This window comes from Molothrus ater, chromosome 1 (genome assembly GCF_012460135.2).
Source record: "Molothrus ater isolate BHLD 08-10-18 breed brown headed cowbird chromosome 1, BPBGC_Mater_1.1, whole genome shotgun sequence".
Classification (NCBI taxonomy): Eukaryota; Metazoa; Chordata; class Aves; order Passeriformes; family Icteridae; genus Molothrus; species Molothrus ater.
In genome coordinates, this window is record NC_050478.2 from 44,515,744 (window position 1) to 44,535,597 (window position 19,854).

General features: G+C 40.3%; 2 protein-coding genes across 2 annotated transcripts; both read right to left on the minus strand.

The window, feature by feature from the left end:
- Positions 1-1,363: 1,363 nt before the first annotated feature.
- LOC118684377 (C-C chemokine receptor type 5-like) lies at positions 1,364-8,452 on the minus strand. The gene is given in 3 exon segments (XM_036379200.2): positions 1,364-4,427; positions 4,429-4,751; positions 8,365-8,452. Coding segments are annotated over 2 exon segments (1,071 nt in total). The 5' UTR covers positions 4,741-4,751; positions 8,365-8,452; the 3' UTR covers positions 1,364-3,668.
- Positions 8,453-14,877: 6,425 nt separating this feature from the next.
- LOC118701691 (C-C chemokine receptor type 5-like) lies at positions 14,878-18,531 on the minus strand. The gene is made up of 2 exons (XM_036406476.2): positions 18,437-18,531; positions 14,878-17,791 (listed from the first exon to the last, which is right to left on the minus strand). The coding sequence occupies exon 2, from the start codon at positions 17,778-17,780 to the stop codon at positions 16,710-16,712; it is 1,071 nt and encodes a 356-aa protein (XP_036262369.1). The 5' UTR covers positions 17,781-17,791; positions 18,437-18,531; the 3' UTR covers positions 14,878-16,709.
- Between the last annotated feature and the right edge of the window lie 1,323 nt (positions 18,532-19,854).

The window sequence follows — 19,854 nt, forward strand, 5'->3', positions numbered from 1 at the left end:
CCCCTTCAGATACTTCATATTGGGTTTGCAAGGCCTGTTTTTTGGTAGCTGGGGTGGCTTCTCTGGACAGCCTCCATAAGCTTCCTCCATGTCCAGCAGAGCCAACCCCTGGCAGATCCAAAGGTGGATTGGGGCAATTAGAAATGGCAATAATGTCTCTGTGGTAATATATTTTAGAAGAAAGAAAACCAAAAAGTTGTGCAGTGGTAATTATGGCCAGAGAAGAGCGGAGTGAGTTGAGTTTTTCATCAACCATCACCCCCAAGTTTTTCTCCACAGGGCTGTTCTCAATCACTGCTGCACCCAACCTGGAGCTGTGTCCGCCATTGCTGTGACTCAGGTGCAGGACTTTGCACTTCACTTTCATTCTTGTAGATTGTAGCTTCCAAGCTGTCGGCAAGAATATCAAATGCTCTCCTCCCAGAGCAGGGTCTGGAATCCTGAACCACACTCTTGGCATCTGCCTGCATCATGACAGGGTGACCCTGCCCACGCACCCAATGGACCTCCCTTCCACTCCTAGTGACCACAGTGGCTTGCTGCTGTTTGCATAATACTGATAATGCCTGTAGTGGGCGGAGTCATTAGATTAGGAGATTTTCTTTGGAAAAGAGATCACAGCATCAATTAGGTTGGAAAAGACCTCTGAGATCACCAAGTCCATCCCATGACCCAACACCACTCTGTCAACCAGACCATGGCACCATACCGAGAGCCACATCCAGTCTCTCCTTAAACACCTCCAAGGACAGTGACACCACCCATTGGAAAGCCCATTCCAATACCTAATCACCCTTTGTGTGAAGAAATTCATCCTAAAAAATGTTTTGAATGAGAAAAGCACCAAAAGCCTGCCTGGAGTAGTGCGTGTTTGTTGGCATCAAACTTTACAGTGAGACCACATGGTGGCACTGTAATCTTGAGAATTGAAGGGAAGCGTGTGCACAAGTCCGCTGTAATTGATAGATTTTAGCTAGATGACCTAATAACTTAGGTCGCTAAATACACTGGAATTCTTTTATACGCTTATTTATTTTTAAAACCACTAATATAAATCATCTAGGATCAGTGTGAATTGTCTGAGATACTGCTTTTCCCATTGGTAAACGTAAACAAAGTCAAATGTAATGACAACCCAAATAGCATATTTATTATTAGATTATTAGTGACAAGCAGTTAAGAGAACTGGAGTTATCTTGCTGGTTATTTTATTATGCTGATTCTTAGTCCATTTGTAAAACCCCAATTTTGTCCCACCTGTTCTTTCAGTGTTATGAAGAGGAATTTATTTCCCTTTTTCATTCTTCTGGGCTATTTTAAAAAATAAGGGGTGAAGGTGAGAAAGGATCAAGAAGTCTAAGAAAAAAGTTAACCAGCTTTAATGGATGGTGTAATACAAAGTATTATTACAGTTATTGGCAGAGTCCTTAACTGAATGTACCAGCAGTGCAACCAAATACTATGTTTTCAATTGTCTCTTTGAATGTGGATCACAGTTCATTGCAGTCGCTGAAATATGACTTGTTTTCATGTGCTGAAGTGTTATCCCTTTCCAGTCGAGTGATGGAAACTCTTGATAAGCTGCCGAACCGCTGGGCCACCAACCTCTGTTCCACCTCTTTCCTCCGGAAGCTGCTTGTTGCTTAGAAAGATCCATGATTAGACGTCCATGCTGTAGAAGGATCAGGGCAGTTTTGACATGACTCTCAGAAAGCTTGTCATTGTCCCCACACATGTTTGGTTGTTGTGCTTTGCTCCCGAAGGGCTGACAAAGAGGCATTACTGTGTCTGGCATCAAAGCCCTCCAGAGAAAGTAGTTTCCTAAAGGTGTTTTTAAGATCAAGAGAAAGTTCTTGTCAAGAGCAGAATAAAATATGAAATTGTTTTCATAAATGTATTCTATAAGTAAAAAAAAACAAACCATCCTGACTAGAAGGTGTGTATTTCTCATAATGCTGATATATTTACCCATTTTAAAAGCATGTACTAAGTCCAGAAAGTAATTGATGCACAGGGCCTTAAAGAAGAGTATGCAGCTGAAAATCTTGTAAATGAGATCAGAAGGTGTGATATACTTCTGTTACACTTCCCATGTGGATGTAGTTCCAAAGTGGTGCTTAATATGACAAAATAAATAACACAAAACGAGTGGTTTGATAAGTAAAGATTTCCCTATTTTACTTCCTGCTTTCACAAGCATTTTCCACTGTAAAATTTCTTTGAGACTTCTTGAAACATTTGCATCTTTGAAAATATTATTTTAAAGGCTGGCTAGAGAAGTTGGGAAACAGAAATTGCCCTCCTGGATAGGAACAGCAAAGAAAATATTCACTTTTTTTTTCCTGTCTCCAAAGTTGTCCAGTACCATATGTCTTAGGGGAAATATAAGAACTGTTAGAAGGAGAAATTGGCCCAATTTAATTAATATTGTGATTATGGTATGTTCTTAAGTACCTGAGTAGCCAAACATTTATTTAATGTTTTCTATGTGTTCCCATGCTTTACAGGTTCTGAGCTTTATGGAGAATCAGTCATATTTAACCACCAGTCTTACTAATTATGGAAACTTTTGCTCTCTGTAAAACTCCTAAATGGCAAAAAAGCCCCCATTATCACAGCCCCCCAAATGATACCAGCTTCTAAAACAAAAGAGAAATGGTCTATGCCCTTTGCCCTTGACTCTGTAGAACAGGGAATATTTTTACTTATTCAGATGTTTTGTAAGCTTAAATGTTTATAACATACACTTATCTCTAAAAACATCTGTGTCAATCCAGTTCAGAAATCATTTTCACGTGTGTTTCACCACTGTTGTGGTGATAGCCATTATGCCTGCATTCATTTTTTTTTTAAGTTTTTCATTTATGGAGGCTACAAAAAGGGCAAGTAAAATCACTGCACTAAAAATTAAAACACTCTTGACTCACTCTCCACACTTGATCCAACCTGGTTAAAGCTCCATATGAAATAAATTTTTAAAATACTGTCACCACACTGATTTTCTTATCAGCTATAGGACATTAGTTTTTTAATGATAGCTCAATTATATTATCTTTTTAGCATGAGTAGCATATAAAAGAACAGATGAGTAAAAGAGACTCTTCAGAAGTATCAAACCTGAAAGTCACTTAGGTATTAGCCCCTAGCAGTTAAAACTATTATGAGAAAGATCTAAGTGGTTAGGACTCAACATACACAAAGGAAAATATACCATGAAATATCAGAGTCCATTCTAAGTGTATAAAATTATAAAATTTTCTATTCTATGCTGTATGATGGACCTTAGTAATTTAGCATTATTTACAGAGATAGACAACCAGACTAGTAAAAAATATGACTGAGACTGAGTTTAAATGAGTGAGGTATCTTGTGTGATGTACAAAGTCGAGAGATGTTTCCAAAGAACCAGTGTAACTTTATAACCTCTAGTTCACTTCAAAAAATCTGATAGCCTGCTAGCTCAGGCCCTCAGTCAGGTAATTTGCTGCATCTTTTTCATATATTTACAAATACTCAAGTCTGTGAGCAAATGCAAACTTTGGTAAATGTGTATTCTGTGATTTTTTTTTTTCATCTGCCTTAGAGACAATGTCCAGAAGAGATTCAGCAGGCTTTCATCATAGAGTTGATCTCATAAGAGTCAATTCCATTTTTTCACTAGACACAACTTATAATGCAGCAGAAACTTCTTGTTCTCCTGTAGATTGTGTGTAGGTGGAGCTTGCTCGTTCAGCTGTGTCAGCGTAGAAAACAGGACAGTATTTAGACAAGTGGACTGCAATCTGCTTTCGGAAAAAGCTGCGAAGGTATTTCCTAAATTTTTCTCCGGCAAAGGCATAGATTACAGGGTTGATACAACAATGGATCATTGAAATTGTTTCTGTCACTTGGATTGCTTTGTACAGTTGACCATTTCCTTCACAAGTAGTGATGGAAAACACACCTTGAAAATCACGCAAGAGAATGCAGATGTTGTATGGTGCCCAGAAAAAAAAGTAGATAATCATGATAAGGAAAATAAGCCTGACTGCTTTATGTTTCTTCTCATTTCTACATTGCAGTAATGTCTTTATAATTTGTGTGTAGCTGCAGATCATGATTAACATCGGAATAAGAAGTCCCAGGATGTTCATTTTTAAGGTGAGGAATTGCTTCCATGTATTTCTCTGCTCTGATGGATAATGAGCACTGCAAGTATAGCCTGAACTTTCCTTCTGAGTTTTGTGAAATACTATCCCAGGGACAGAAGCCAAAACAGCAACAGCCCAGGTGACAACGCTGGTGAGGATGCCGTAGGTAACTGTCCTGGCTTTCAAAGCAAACACTGCATGCACTATGGCCAGGTACCTGTCCAGGGTCAGCAGGATTATGAAGAAGATGCCACTGTAGAAGCCAAGGAGGTAGACACCTGACAGAATTCGACAGAGCTGCCTCCCCAAAAATCCAGTCATGAACTGCATAATAAGCCCAAAAGGGGAGAGAAAACACGAACAGCAGATCAGAAATCGCCAAGTTGAGCAGGTAGATGTCAGTCATACTCTTCAGTCTCTTGTATTTGACCAGGATAAGGACAACAAGCAGGTTGCCTGTCAGACCAAATATCACCACTAAAGAATAAAGAGGTGGCAAAAATTTTGCTGCAAAGTGCTTTTCCTCAGTTGCAGGGCAAGGCGTGGAATCGCTGTAGTCAAATTCTGTTGTGAGTGGCCAGTCAGTGTAGTCTGTGGTTTCATTTCCCATGGTGTATTGGTCTGCAAAGGAGAGAAAAAAAGACATTAAATTAGAGGAATCTCCAAGTTTAGCAGTGAAGAGAATGAAACATGCTGATGTTCTCATTTGAAATGAGTTCTGCTGATAAGCACACAAGCATTACGATGTCAAGAGAATGAAATTGTAGAGCTCCCAGGAAACTCATCCATACAGCTGTTTAGTCACGCTGCTTCATGTTGGAAGTGTGCAGTGTGTCATTTCCCACATGTACATTGTCATGTGCATTTTTCCTTCTCCGTAGAGGTTGTCAGCTGCCTGGCTAAGCCAGAAACAGAGGAATGGCAGATTGAATCTAAGCCATGGCTATTCTCGATTTAGGCAATCTGTGGGGGACTGGCCTTCCCTTGCTAGGAGTCAGGGCCTGGGAAGTGAGCGTGCAGCAGAGCTGTGAAAGCCATCAGGCAAATTCTGCTACACACTGGGAGCAGAGAAAGGACTGTGACTGTGATGTCAGCCCCTCCAGTCACCAAAGCCTCTCCTTTTCCCAAGTCCCTGGTAGGACTGTGAGCCAGATGCAGAAGCATAGATTTGTTTCACTTGATCTCTGAAAAGCTCAGGACTACTGTCTTCTCACAGACCCCCAGAGAACACAGAAGAATTCCTGTGTGTCCCATGAGAAGCTGGGCAGAGGATTTTGTGAAGTGCCAGAGGGACCAAAAGTGCTCCCTGGTCACTCAGTGAGGAAATGCAATCAATGCCTTTGGTAGCCACTCAGAGGGAGCTACTTGCTCTCTGTTTAAAGGGCTGCTCTGTCTTCCTGTGCCCTCATGACTGCTTTTATCAGACACTTCATGACAGACAGGTGGCTGCCCATGGCATGGTGTTAGTTTTGAAATCAGCCTGGAAATGTCATGCCTGTTCTTAGACAAAGGCAACAGTGTCTGACGCAGAAGAGTTCAGGCAGTGCCTCTGGCCCAGGTTGCTGTGTGATCCCTGAACACTCATGTCATGCACCAGTGTTCTCTCCTTTCCTGAATGCACTTTTTTCTCTGGTGTGCTCTGCCCAATGTGATTGCAAGCATGTTTTGCAGAGACCACAGTCTCGAAACTACCACTATTTCATTCTGTCTGCACTTGAGTTCTGCAAGTCTAAATGTCACTGAAGAAACCTAGTCCATGTCTGGAGTGACTTTGAGACAGGCCCCTGCTCTGCTTTTTGGTAGAGGCTCATAGTGGTCCATTCTGACTTAGAGCTTGTTAAATCCCCAAAGCACTCTTTGAGCCTGTAGATAAAACCTCTCAGGAGAATAGACTATTTACTGCTGTAAAAACAAATTGCTTAAAATGCCAGTGTCCTTAATCTGTGTCCAAGTGGTTGACTTAGCTAAACCTAAGCTGAGGTCTTGGGGAAGGGGCTATTTGCTAGGTCTGTGACCTTTAAAATGAGGTTCTGCTGCCAGCTCCTGATGGAGATTCTTATGCTGCACAGTGCAGATATGCATCTGCTCCAAAAGAGGAAGTTTTGTTGGAGCAAAATCTGCACCTTGTGCTAAAAGAAATGCTGCTTTTGCAAAATGCTTTTGTGCTCTTTTCCCGAGTTTTTGAGTCTGGCTACCAGCTCTGCTCCTAAGAATAATAAGAACAACATTAATGTTCAGACATTACTTTGGTATGTTGAGTATGGTGCAAAGTTTTCTTTTGGAGAATGAGGAGTAAGAGAATATTAGCAAATTGTAATTGTTTGGGTCTCAGCTTTGCCCAGATACAATTCCTTGATGACAAATAAGTGCTGTCAACCTCTTCAAAGACGGTCTTTTAGGAAGCTCTGGCAATCTCTGTGAAACAGTTTTTTCCATAGTCATACTATGTAGTTATTACAATGCAGCAGTTATGGTTTTGTTGGTAAAGGAGGTGTCTGTGGCTCTGTCTGTTGTCAGTAAATATCTTGATTTTAAAGTAGCTAAGAGTTTATATTTCTTAAGTACTTTCAGCAACACTTTTTTTTAAAAAGTGTGTTTGGTCTAAAAATTTAAATTCTTTACTTCAAAACATTATGAGACTTGGGTGTTACCCAAGTAAATATTCAAATATTCCTTCAGCTAGACTTGCTAGATCCATGTGGCATGTCCTGACAGTACATCCCTGCACAGAGCTGAGTATCTTCATTTACAATGTGTCAGTCAGCCATGCTATATACTGGGATTATGGGATGAGTGCCAGACCTAGCACTCCCCGTCTTGTTCATTTTGCACCTGTGGGATGGTCATGCATAAATATAAGTATGAAAAACAACTAAATCATAAACCCAGGGTGGGATTTTATGAGTAGGTGATTGATGGGATTCATAGCAAAATGCTGCCTTGATATTACTGTGATAATTCTTTTTGTGACAGACCTTTCTTCCCATTAACTGCTATCTCAATGCCTTCTCTCTTTTTCTTCTGCCTTTCTGGAATGACTACCACATCTTCCCTGCATCTTGTCTTCTTCCTTACAACCCTTTTTGCATGCTTAAGCTATGGCTTCCCCTTTGAGCAGTTGCTTCTGATAACTAAGCCCCATTCCTCCAGCCCTTTGCTTCACAAGTCTCTCTGCAAAACTATTTACTACTCTGAATTGAGTATAGTATCAAGCACATGCTGAAAATGGAGACTAAAAATACTAATTTGGAATCCAGGGAAAAAAGAACTATAAGCAGGTTTGTGCTTTAGCCTATAATCTTGATGTTTTAGGAGACATTGTTGGCTACTGGTTGGAACATTTCACTGGGTTAATAAGTTCACTAACTAGAGTAGGTCGTTCACCTAACTGGAGGGATCTGACTGGGCTTATGTTTCCTGATCATTAAAAAAACCCTGAAAGGCAGTCAACAAAGACCTCTGAAGAAACGATATTTAAAAAAAACCTTCTATATAATTTTGAGTACAGTTTAGATAAATGCAATATTTCCAGAAACCTACAATCTGATATATGAATTCTGTTTCTCTGCTTGAGAATAGTAGCAGTCATGCATTTTTTAAAAGAAAGTCTCACCATAGAAAAGATGAGTAAACCTGTGTCCCTGTTTCATGCTGAGTTTCAGGTCACAGCTTTCTGTGTTTTAAAAGGCAAAGATTTTATTAAAGTGAGTTTCAGTTCATTTGCATAGTCCCATAAAATGGTAATAATTTTAAGGCTGTTGCAGATGGAGGTAAAGTGCTAAGTGTAAAGTCCTGCATGTAAACAGGATCCAATGAATCAGTGTCTAAAACACAACACTAGTTTTTCTGTAGTCATCCTATGAGAAGCATAAGTACTCTTAATTAACTAAACATTCAAACTGTTTTGTTTTGAAGTAATAGTTTTAAAATAAATATTTCCATCATTGCACATCATTTTCAGAGACAAAATCAGGGAGGCATACTCCATTATGTTTCTTACTCAGATCAGTCACTAGAGATTTATTTCTTTCCCTACCTGGATGCTCTGCTCAAGTCTTCTAGTGATTTTGTCCTTTAAAACTAGTGTATTCAATTTAACATATATTATGCATTTTGCCAGGGTGATTTTTAAAGATGAGTACACTGGCAGGATTCCACTAGTATGTTTCACTTCAACCGTCATACTACCTATGTAGCTACTAAATGTAAAACAAAAGAGGCAAAGATGACTTACCAGATATCTTTTGGTGCAGGTGATGTCTTGTATTATTACAACATGAGTAATGCTAAAATGACTTGTCCGTCACAAAAAAGAAGGTCAAAACCACGTCTTCCTGTGTGAAGAAGAATGTATCTGTTTGAAATCTTCAAGCAAAAAAATCTATTCTCATTAAAAAAAAAATGAAGGAGCAGTTCTCTGGTTCTCTTTTTTCTAAAAATGGGTTATCAGATGTTACTTTTCTAACTCTTGCGGCGTGCAGATATGTTGAAATTCTAGAGGATCCTCCTAGGAGTTGAAGTTTCACAACCCAACACTATAGTTTTAGAAAAAGAGTTTATAGAATTATTTTATCTTTTAGCTAACCTGTTTGAATCAAGAACAAGTTACATGCGGTTCATTCCTTTACATTTTTAAGTCCTTACATTTCTTTTGTTTTTCTGTCCTTTAAGAAAATGTAGAGCCTTTGAATAAAGTTTATGCTTCTATTCAGAATTACCTGCACTTTCTGTTGTCTTGCTCTGAGTTGCAGTCCTTATATTTCAAGATAGTTGATCAATCCTATTTTTCTTTAACCTTGTCTTCTGGACTATGTTTTTTATTTTAATCCCTCTCACAAGACTATGACTTAGTCTGTGTAGTGAACTAAAAGCTAAAGTCTGATCTAAGAACTAAGAACTAAGTCTGATCTTTTAAAACAACACTGTTACTTATGTTTTGGAATTAAGCTTTAGAAAAGCCTGATAAAATCTGATCTCTTATCAATTTCCTTCCCGTAGCTGATTCCTCTGACTTTTAAACTGAAGCTGCACTGTAAGCAGATTTCTAGATCCTTCCTGGACATCAAAGAAATGACTAAGGAGGTAGGAAAAACAGAGAAAGGAAGAAAGGGAATGGTGCCTGACCAAATGCCAGAGAACCCTTTAGAGAGAACCCCTGAGAAGATACCTGGTGAAGTACCACCCCCCGCTGCACATTGACATCTCTTGATAGGGTTCTGGAGGATCTCATCCCATCAGTGAAGGCACTAAAGGGATGCCTTTTCTGCATTGACTCTTGGTATCCTTAAAAGATTTTAAAACAAAAGCACGATGATATCTTTATTTGTATGCTGCCATTCCTTACTGGAAGTAAAGGGAATCACAACTTCTGAGTTATCCCTCGATCTGTGGGGAGACAGTAAAGAGTGAAAAGCTCACTCTCTTTTCCCTTGTCAGCCCTTCTTTGCATGAAGACTAATCTGTATTCCATAGTACAAATGAATTTTTCTCTTCCTTTCCTAATCAGCTGTTACAATGAGCTCTTTAAAGGCTGGAGTCTCAGGATCAAAATTAAAGGCTCCTGAAGGGTATTCTAAGGGTATGTTCACCCCACCATGCTTGATGGACCGACTATATTAGATCCCCTACACAGTCAGTGGAAATAGCTGCTTCTAATACTGTTTCCACTACACCTAAAAAAAGTTCCCAATTACTGCCTAACTTTCCAGGATAAAAAAATTCTGCTTTCATGCTGAATACTTATAATTCTGAAACAAGGTATTGTGTCAAATTACTTTTTCAATATATAATTTCTAAACAATCTACATACTAAAATTAATAGATATTTTAAGTATCTCTTCATGAAGACTGCATTGATTGCTGTATGTTACTTAACCACTGGAGACTCTAAACCCTTTCATAATTTCACATCACAGGAACAGAGAAACAGTCTCAAACCTGTTGCTGGACTTGCCTGTTTTTTATCAAGCTTTTTAATTCTAAAGTATGCTCATGCAAAACTTGTCTACAGCATTTTGACTAACAATAACAAGATCAACTACCACTACTGCTTTAAAATAAGACCTGTGGTAGGCTGGTCTTCAGAAATAGTTCTTTGTTCCCAGGGATTCATTGGCTTTATTCATGTGTTTGATTTTGTTGATTATAGCTTTTAGCTCTCATAGCTCAGTCTGGTCAGCAAGAACAGTGTGGCATGTTATTTACTGATGAAGAGTATTGCACACCAACAGAGGGCCTCTGCCACTCATGGTTGTAACAGCTGAATAAGGGGAATGCACTTGGTCTGCTCACCAGCTGCATCTTACAGCTGGATGAGAAAATCTCCAGAGAGAATGTGAATTGCTGTGGCACTTGGCAGCCCAAGTACTGGGTTGTGTGGCTTTATTGCCAGCACCTGCAGGATATCTACAATTAGCTCTACCCCAGCTGCAGATAAGCAGAGCTGCCAGATTTGGTGAGGTCTTGCATGAGGCTGTAGGCAAGCCTAATTCCCTTGTGCTGTTTGTGGGGCATTGAGTGGTGTGCTGTTCATCAATGCTGTTAGGATGAGATCTTTCCTGCATGAATTGGTCTCCCATCCAGTCTGAAATTTCAACACACTAATCTGGAACTGATCATCTTAATGCTCTCTCACCTTCTCTTCTCTGCTGACTCCATCTTTTCTGTGTGAACACAGGTATGGAGAATGCAAGCAACACATCCATTCTGGCAAGTCAGATTTTTCTCAGCTTTTTCTCAATCCCTTGCCAAGCAATTCTTTGAATCAGGGTACTGCTGCTTGTCATTAATGCCAGCGGATTTTAAGACCCTTTACCTATGCTGAACCTTATCATTTTACCAAGAAACTGAAGCTATTGTTTAATTACAAAAGTAATGATTCAGTGGATTGATATAGCTTTGAATTTTACCTATCATGATTTTCATTCGGAGATGAGTAGGAGTTCTGCTTAGTGGTGTGATGCTCCTTCCCTCCATAAAGATATTCCTGGAATGGAAGTGAGCTACATTCCCCATCTGTGGTGCTCAAATTGAGGCACTCAGCAAGTGTGCAGCCATGTACAATGACTGTCAAACCAAGCTCCATCTGTCAATCTCTCCTATCCAATGTTCTATTATATGATTCATCTTTACAGCAATCAGCCCATTACATTGAAGAGTCTGGTATCTGAGTGGTATGGCATTCCCAGAGGAGATGCTGTAATTTATGTGAGATTTACACTGGAACCAGACTGGCTACTAGGACACATGCCAAAACCTCGCATACCACTGTGATACACAAGTGTCATCAAGTATAATTATGGGTACAGAAACTTGAAAATTCAACTTACAGTTTCCTTTCAAGTTATTTCAAACTTGCACCACCTGAAGAAGAAAGGCTGGGGGGAAGAAGGAATCCTGGGACAGAATGGCAAATGCCTTTCTTAGGTATACACAGTGTGACAGAGCACAATAGTCTTACTAAAAGTCTATCGCTACAGCAAAGATTAATCCTTTTCATCTGGAGAAGAGGTCAGATGAAGACAAGTGAACATGAACTAGATGAATCTTGTTACTTGCTCTATTTACAACATCTGTGTCCAAACTAAGTTAGTATTAGCATGTATTTTCTTTCATCAGTGGCAAATGTCTTTGTCTTGAAAAGGCTGAATAAAAACATCCAGTTCAAACTACTTTATTGCTTAGACTATTTTTTCTTATCAGCCTTCTCTTTCAGGCTTTCAAGTTCTGGTGACTCATCATTTGAGCCACAGTCACAATCACACCCAATCTTAACATCTGTGAAATGTATTCTTTTGAGGAGAACAGGGGAAAAGCATGATGTACCACACCCTAAGATTTCTATCTAGAGACTAGTGAAAAAAATCCCAAAACACTTCACACATAGGTGTAAAAGAAGATAGGTTACAAAATCAAATTCTGGAAGATACAAGCATTTCTAAGGCTGATGAACATTTCTTCACATTGCTCTTTATTGTCAATAACATCAAAGGCTGGGGGCTCTTTCAGCTATTATTTTTATGCTTGCTCTTTCTTCATTGTAAATCTGTCACATATGTCATTGTACATTGCAGCACATCCTATCTCTTATTGTCATATTATTTTTGTTTTGGCTTTCTCCAAGCTGCTCTTACTGAACAATGTTTCCTTATGCAGCAAGGAAGAGAACTAGCTTCCTTCTACTATTTTTGTCCATGTTTGTATGCTCTACCAATTTGTAGATAAAGGGTTGTCATTATACAATAGATTTTACTTTTGGGCCACAGTTACGCATTTCATTTAATCTCTCAGAATCTAATTTTTACACAGGCCTTTAATTCACACATTTTGGGTTTTTTTTTCAGGTACATTAAGAGTACATAAATTCTAGGTCTAGAGTTTGGTGTTTTGGGGCTATCTTGTCTGTGCATTGGATATGCTCCTCCTGTGCACCTGTAACTCTTGGACCTTTTATCAAGCAGGCTGGGAAAATCACACACTAAATTTCCTCCCAGTGAAAACTAGGTCACACAAAGGGTGAACAGAGTCTGTTTGATGACAAAGTATATGCCAGTAAGGCAATAAAGTAGCTTGAGAGAGTTAAAAATTCACTGAAGTATAGTACAGGACAAATAAAAGACCTTAGGAAAAGTGAAGGAGAAACCAAACATGCAGGAACCAAAATCTAAAACCTGAGAAGAAAGAACAGGAGGACACTATAATTTAAGCTACAAAGAAAATGAAACTTTTGATAAAGCCAAAGAAGTTTGCTTAGTCATTAACAGAGTTAAATACCTGCCTATAGACTATGATTGCCTCTTACTCACAAAACCCCCTTCTTCAAAGGGCAGGCAGAGTGAAGGAAGTGTGAACTCCCTTAAATGGAGATCAGAGAATGCAAAGCCAAGGACTTCAGCTTTAGGTTGGTACATATGTGGGAAATGTCAATCTTCTATTGTTCAAAGTGTATAAAAATGATTACCTGGCATTTTGGAGGTGTGCTAGCTTTCAGATTCATGACCTAGCACCCATCTCCGCTCAGATAGAAAATAAAAAAAATATCTCAACTGCATGTGTGAATCAGCTTATTGCACATCAGGTGAAAGAATCCATGCTCAGGACAACATTAGCCCCTAGAAACCAGAAAGTACTTTCAAGAGTCAAATGTTAGATATAGTCTGTCATTGTCCATACCTTATATTAGTGTCCCTGCAAGCTATGTCCAGATGGCTCCTTTACTTCCATCTATTTGGTTTGCATTCCATTCAAAAAGTCTGGTATCAGGATAGGTTGTGTTGTATGGGTAGGATCCCACTGGCACAACCCTGTAGACAGTTCTGGAGAGCTGAGCATCACTTCGAGGTCTGTGCAGTTTTGCATAATGGCAAAACTGTTTTTCTAAAAATGCTGCCCTCCTTTCTCTCAGTGCTGGGGTCCCACCTTCCCAGCATCAGTCATTTCAGACTTCAAACATTCAAACCAAGTTTGGTCTCGCTGTCACCAGACCTACAACACATCTTGGCAGTGACACAAACTTCAACAACCTTTTTTTAAATCCTCCTATTCAATTTTTTGAATAAAGTACAGCTCCTAGTAGGCAAGTGTGACCAAAATATGTGTACAAAGCATATTGCACCCTTTTGTTCTGGCCTGGTTGCTATAGACATTCTAAATACACCAGAATTTTCCCTCTGTTAGCTTTAAGTTTTTTATTACTTTATTAAGGAGTAATGCTTCTGAGGCCACAGTGACCACACTAAACACTTCCTAGTGAAGGGCAGTAGGCATCAGCAGTTGAAAACAGCAGCAAAATTAAATTTCAAAATGAGCAGTGTCTGCCTATTGTGCCATTTAACCTGGTCAGTGTCATGTTATTCTCCTGGCACTTTCTTTGTTTCTAATTAACTGCAACAAGATACCATGTAAATTTGTTCTTATATTCTTTTATTTACCCCTCCTGTAATTTTCAGTGGAAGGACAGATGTTTATTTTGGAGCTTCATAACTGTAAGTGTCTCTTATCATGCAGGGGCATGTCACAGTGCAAAGCTGCAATGAAGAATCAAGGATTATCTTGCTTGGGCACATAACAGCATAATGTTTAAGTTTAGTTTATTTGTGCTCCTACAGCACAAAATAGAAGATTGAAATCAGATTAAAAAAAAAAATAGGAGGGGGGAGTGGTTATCGAATTTTGCTTATCCTGTGATGGATAAATAAGAAGAGTGTGCAGGGGAGAGAAGGAGGTGTGGATCATAGGCTAAAAAAAGGAATGGGCACAATGAAGCAGGGAGAATGGCAGGGTGAAGCAGAAGCATATTTCCATATTGAATTTTGAGGGCCTAATTTCCTTACACATAAAACTTGGGACAACAGGCACACTGCTTGTCTGGGATCACTCTATATGGTGCAAGGAGATCTATAATTTGATGCAGAGAATCTCTGGAGAATCCTGGTTTTATCCCAATATTAATATAGTGACATCTTTTATTGCCACTCTTTCTCTGTTTGTAACACACATAACCCTCTTTCTCCAAATCTCACTAATTTAAAATCTGTGGCCCTAGACTTTTTCCAAAGCTATTGTATGTCCCTCTTCTGGAGTTTGATGATGGATAAAAGCTGTGCCAGCTGCAAAAGCTTCTGGACTTCTGTGTTTGCTTGGTTTGCAGTGTGGTATTGCAAGTGCCCATTTGTCTTTTTCTCATCTCCACTTTGAGAGCAGAGCCAATGCCCTTTTGCTTACAGAAGAGAACACAGGTATACACAGATTTCCAGACACTGATTTTATTAATTTCACTGCATTAACATGAAAACAGGAAGACATTTAATTCCAACAAGAGAACGATTTACAGTTAAACACAGCAGTAGAACTATCACCGTTACAGTCAGATTTGTATTGCATTGAACTAATTTATGCTTTAGAATTAAAAAGGTGCTTTCACATTGTTTCAGTAAAGAAAGCAGAAAAGAACAAAAAACTACTATTTTTAAGCCAGAAAGTTTACTGTGAGGATAGTTTTTGGTCTTTGTGTAGTCTATCTGTGGCTATTAAACTCACAAGGATACTATAGCTGATGGGATAAAAGCTAACAAACAGAAGCAGTACCCAGGCATTTTAAGGCAAGAGGAAGAAGAGTATTTGCACCACCTAGATTAACGCATCTGATAGCCAAATTAAGAGGCTGACATTTTCAGGTTCCTTCCACAGTTGGACAGTTAATCTTCCCCTGAGACTAAATCCCATGACTGCTTCTGGCTCAGGCACTTCTTATTCTCTACTGACCACTGAGGGACCTTGAAGAGATTTGCTGTTAATTCAGGCATCTACATCACATGCCTGACCTTAAGTAGCATGGAATTCCCTCTGGTGTCCTTGCTGGAGGTTAGTTGAATCTGCCCCTCTAGATTTCCACGAGCAACTCCTTGCACGCATGAGCTGTGCCCTTCCAAAGAAAAGGGGAAAAAGCCAGAAGGCCAGCTCACTTGCATAAGGAGTGATCACCTGCACTTCTTTACAGTTTGAAGTAGGAAATTGTCTGCTATGCTCCTTCTTCCTCTTCTTTGGTAACCCCATGTCCCTAGAATTCCTTTCTTTTACAGGGAAACTCTCCATGGTGGAATAAATATATGGCCATTGTACACCAGAAGGCCAATGGTCCCAAGTCTTCAGCATGCAGTTCTCATTGAGGCACCATTTGGCAAGAGGTGCTCTTCTCCTGGGAAGGCAGGAAGGTATGCCTTGTCTGGAATTGGCTGATTTTGCAGTTCCAAGGCCACTGTCTTCCTAGAAGTGTATCCCAAAAGTCAGAGTTGCTTTGTGTGTGAAGAGCATGTTTTTCCCATGCAGGAGCCTAACCTGACGCACCAGTGTCATGTGTTGCTGTGTCAACTCTTCTTCTGCACATGATTTACCTGTCCAGAACTAGGCAGGCCTGCTCTCAGTACTGTGTTCACATCCTTCAGAGGATCCTGATATTTTGCTCATACAGAAACTTGCATTGCACATACCAAGGTAATTTTCATTCAGGTCTTGCAGATCTTTGCTGAAGGGCCCTTATTGGTTTAGTTTAGTTTTGTTTTATTTTTTTCTTGGAGGGATATGAGCTGTCAGAAACAAGCTCACACTTTTTAGGACTGCATCATTGTCTTGTACAGTCAGTAAACTTAATGTGTGCAGTTGCTTGAAGAATTGCACCCACAAAAATCGCAATGTTGCTGATTAAAACCACTCTTTGGAAAAAGTCAGCAACTGAATGGTGATATGGCAGACATAAAATTAAAAAGCAAAAACCAAAATGCTATAACTTAGTTATAGCTGTTTAAAGGAGTATGTTTAAAAATGACTGCACTATTAGCAAAACAGAAAAATTCTTGAGTTAAATAGTCCCAGTAAGATCTTGTGATCTTATTACCCCTTAGATTTTCAATATTGTATTCCTTTCTCAATAAACCTCAGTGGATAGATTTTTGTAAAAAAGCATGATCATATTTGTCTGGACCCTATTTAAGTCTTTATGTGACCCAGGATGCCTTAAGGATGTGCCACTCCTTAAGGCAAAGCAGTGATGCAAAATTTGCTAACTAATGTTCTGATGTATTTTTACAGTCCAGTAGAGATGTCATGCTCTGCAGTGGATTGTGTGAATGTGGAACTGACTCTTTCCAACTTTTCACGATACAGACTTGGACATTTTTTGCAAAGGTGAGGTGCGACTTGCTTTCGGAAAAAGATATAAAGATATGCCCTAAATTTTTCTCCAACAAATACATAGATCACGGGATTAATGCAACAGTGGATCATTGAGATTGTTTCTGTAACTTGAATTGCTTTCTCCAGCTGACTTTTAAGTTCACAGTTTGGGATGAAAAGTGGATTTTGAAATGTATGCAAAAAAGAAGAAATATGGAATGGTGTCCAGAAGATGAAGTAAAAAATCATGATTACAAAAATAAGTCTGACTGCCTTCTGTTTTTTCTCATTCTTGGATCTCAATAATGTTTTTAGAATTTGTGAGTAACTGAAAATCATAATTAGCATTGGAACAATAAGTCCCAGAATGTTCATCTTTAGAATAATAGAGTACTTCCAATTTATTATGGAATCACTTGGATAATGAGCACTGCAAGTATAGCCTGAACTTTCCTTTTGAGTTTTCTGAAATACTATCCCAGGGACAGAAGCCAAAACAGCAACAGCCCAGGTGACAACGCTGGTGAGGATGCCGTAGGTAACTGTCCTGGCTTTCAAAGCAAACACTGCATGCACTATGGCCAGGTACCTGTCCAGGGTCAGCAGGATTATGAAGAAGATGCCACTGTAGAAGCCAAGGAGGTAGACACCTGACAGAATTCGACAGAGTGCCTCCCCAAAAATCCAGTCGTGAGCTGCATAATAAGCCCAAAAGGGGAGAGAAAATACGAACAGCAGATCAGAAATCGCCAAGTTGAGCAGGTAGATGTCAGTCATACTCTTCAGTCTCTTGTATTTGACCAGGATAAGGACAACAAGCAGGTTGCCTGTCAGACCAAATATCACCACTAAAGAATAAAGAGGTGGCAAAAATTTTGCTGCAAAGTGCTTTTCCTCAGTTCCCATGCATGGTGTCGAATCGCCATAGTCAAATTCTGTTGTGAGTGGCCAGTCAGTGTAGTCTGTGGTTTCATTTCCCATGGTGTATTGGTCTGAAAAGGAATAAAAGATCATTAAACTAGAAGAATCTCCAAGTTTAGCAGTGAAGAGAATGAAACATGCTGATGTTCTCATCTGAAATGAGTTTTGTTGATGAGCACACAAGCATTATGATGTCAAGGTGTGAAAGAGAATGAAATTGCAGAGCTCCCAGGAAACTCATCCATACATCTAGAGAGTCACGCTGGTGCATGTTGGAAGTGTGTCATTTCCCACGTGTGCATTGTCATGTGCATTTTTCCTCCTCAGTAGAGCCTGTCAGTTGCCTGACCCAGAGGGGACCCAGAGGGAGAGGATGGATGAATTTAATGAGCTGTGGGTAGTTTGGGGCTCTTGTGCTCATCAGTGGCTTTCCAGAGGAGTGTAGAAAGCCAGGAACGCAAGGAGAGCACTGTGCCTGGAATGCAGAGCATAGTCTTGCTTCTCATTGGGATCTGGCCACCTCCTCATCATGCTGCTCCATCCTCTAGCCCTTACCCATGGAGGACCAGGCATTGGTCAGGTGTAAATGGTGCCTGCAAAGGTACTGTGAAATGGGTGAAAAGCAGCTGACTTCAAGCACTTCCTCAGGTTGCTTCAAGTGACATTCTGGGAGCCTTAATGCCTATAGGAATTAGGACAGTATTAAACACACCTACCAGTGCTATTGTGGGTGTTGAAGAGTGGAAAGTCAGCAGTGTTGATCTGGGTTAAAATGGCAAACGCTGGGTCTTTTACAGAGCCTAGGGCAGGTGTAGGCAGTGGAAGTGTGCTGTTTTCAGATACCTCTGGACTGAAATTGCTGCATGGTCCTGTAGAGAGAACAGACAGACAAAGACCTTAGCAAACGACGCAAAAGAGTTGCTGTTCGAGTGGCCTCTAATACCTCTTTCTGTTGTAGCATCTTCCTGTTAGCTGAAAGGCCTCTCCACTGCTGTTTGGGGATGTAAGGAGTTTTGATTCCTTGTTTCAGTAGTTGTTTACAGCCTTATTCAGGAGCTGCAAAGTTCAGATTCATAGAGTGTCTTGGAGGGGGCACAAAGGCAAAAGGCAGCGATATGGCCGTAGCTAAGAGTGTGCACTACAGCTCTTCATGTGATGTTGTTCTTCACCCTTTGTCAGTCAGTGTTTCCAGTAAGGCAAAAATGAGGAAGTGCAAAGGTTGTGCAAACCCTCTGTCCCTTCTGTTTTGGTTTAGGGATGGTTGGAGGGACTGGACTTCCCCTGCAAGAACAAGTCTGAGTGTCAGCCCCTACAGCTGCCAAAGCCTCTCCTGGTCTCCTTCCCAAGTCCCTGGTAGGACTGTGAGCCAGATGCAGAAGCATAGATTTGTTTCACTTGATCTCTGAAAAGCTCAGGACTACTGTCTTCTCACAGACCCCCAGAGAACACAGAAGAATTCCTGTGTGTCCCATGAGAAGCAGGGCAGAGGATTTTGTGAAGTGCCAGAGGGACCAAAAGTGCTCCCTGGTCACTCAGTGAGGAAATGCAATCAATGCCTTTGGTAGCCACTCAGAGGGAGCTACTTGCTCTCTGTTTAAAGGGCTGCTCTGTCTTCCTGTGCCATCATGACTGCTTTTATCAGACACTTCATGACAGAGAGGTGGCCGCCCATGGCATGGTGTTAGTTTTGAAATCAGCCTGGAAATGTCATGCCCTGTTCTTAGACAAAGGCAACAGTGTCTCAATGCAGAAGAGTTCAGGCAGTGCATCTGGCCCAGGTTGCTGTGTGATCCCTGAACACTCATGTCATGCACCAGTGTTCTCTCCTTTCCTGAATGCACTTTTTTTCTGTGGTGTGCTCTGCCCAATGTGATTGCAAGCATGTTTTGCAGAGACCACAGTCCCAAAACCACCACTATTTCATTCTGTCTGCACTTGAGTTCTGCAAGTCTAAATGTCACTGAAGAAACTCAGCCTGTGGCTGGAGTGACTGAGAGACAGGCTCCTGCTCTGCTTTTTGGTAGATAGTCAATTTAACTACATCTTGGGCCACTCTGAGCTGCAGCAGGTGAAATTTTTGAGGTGTCTTAAGCTTGTGTCAGCTTATTCAGCTGTTTGAGAGAAGGCTGTTTTC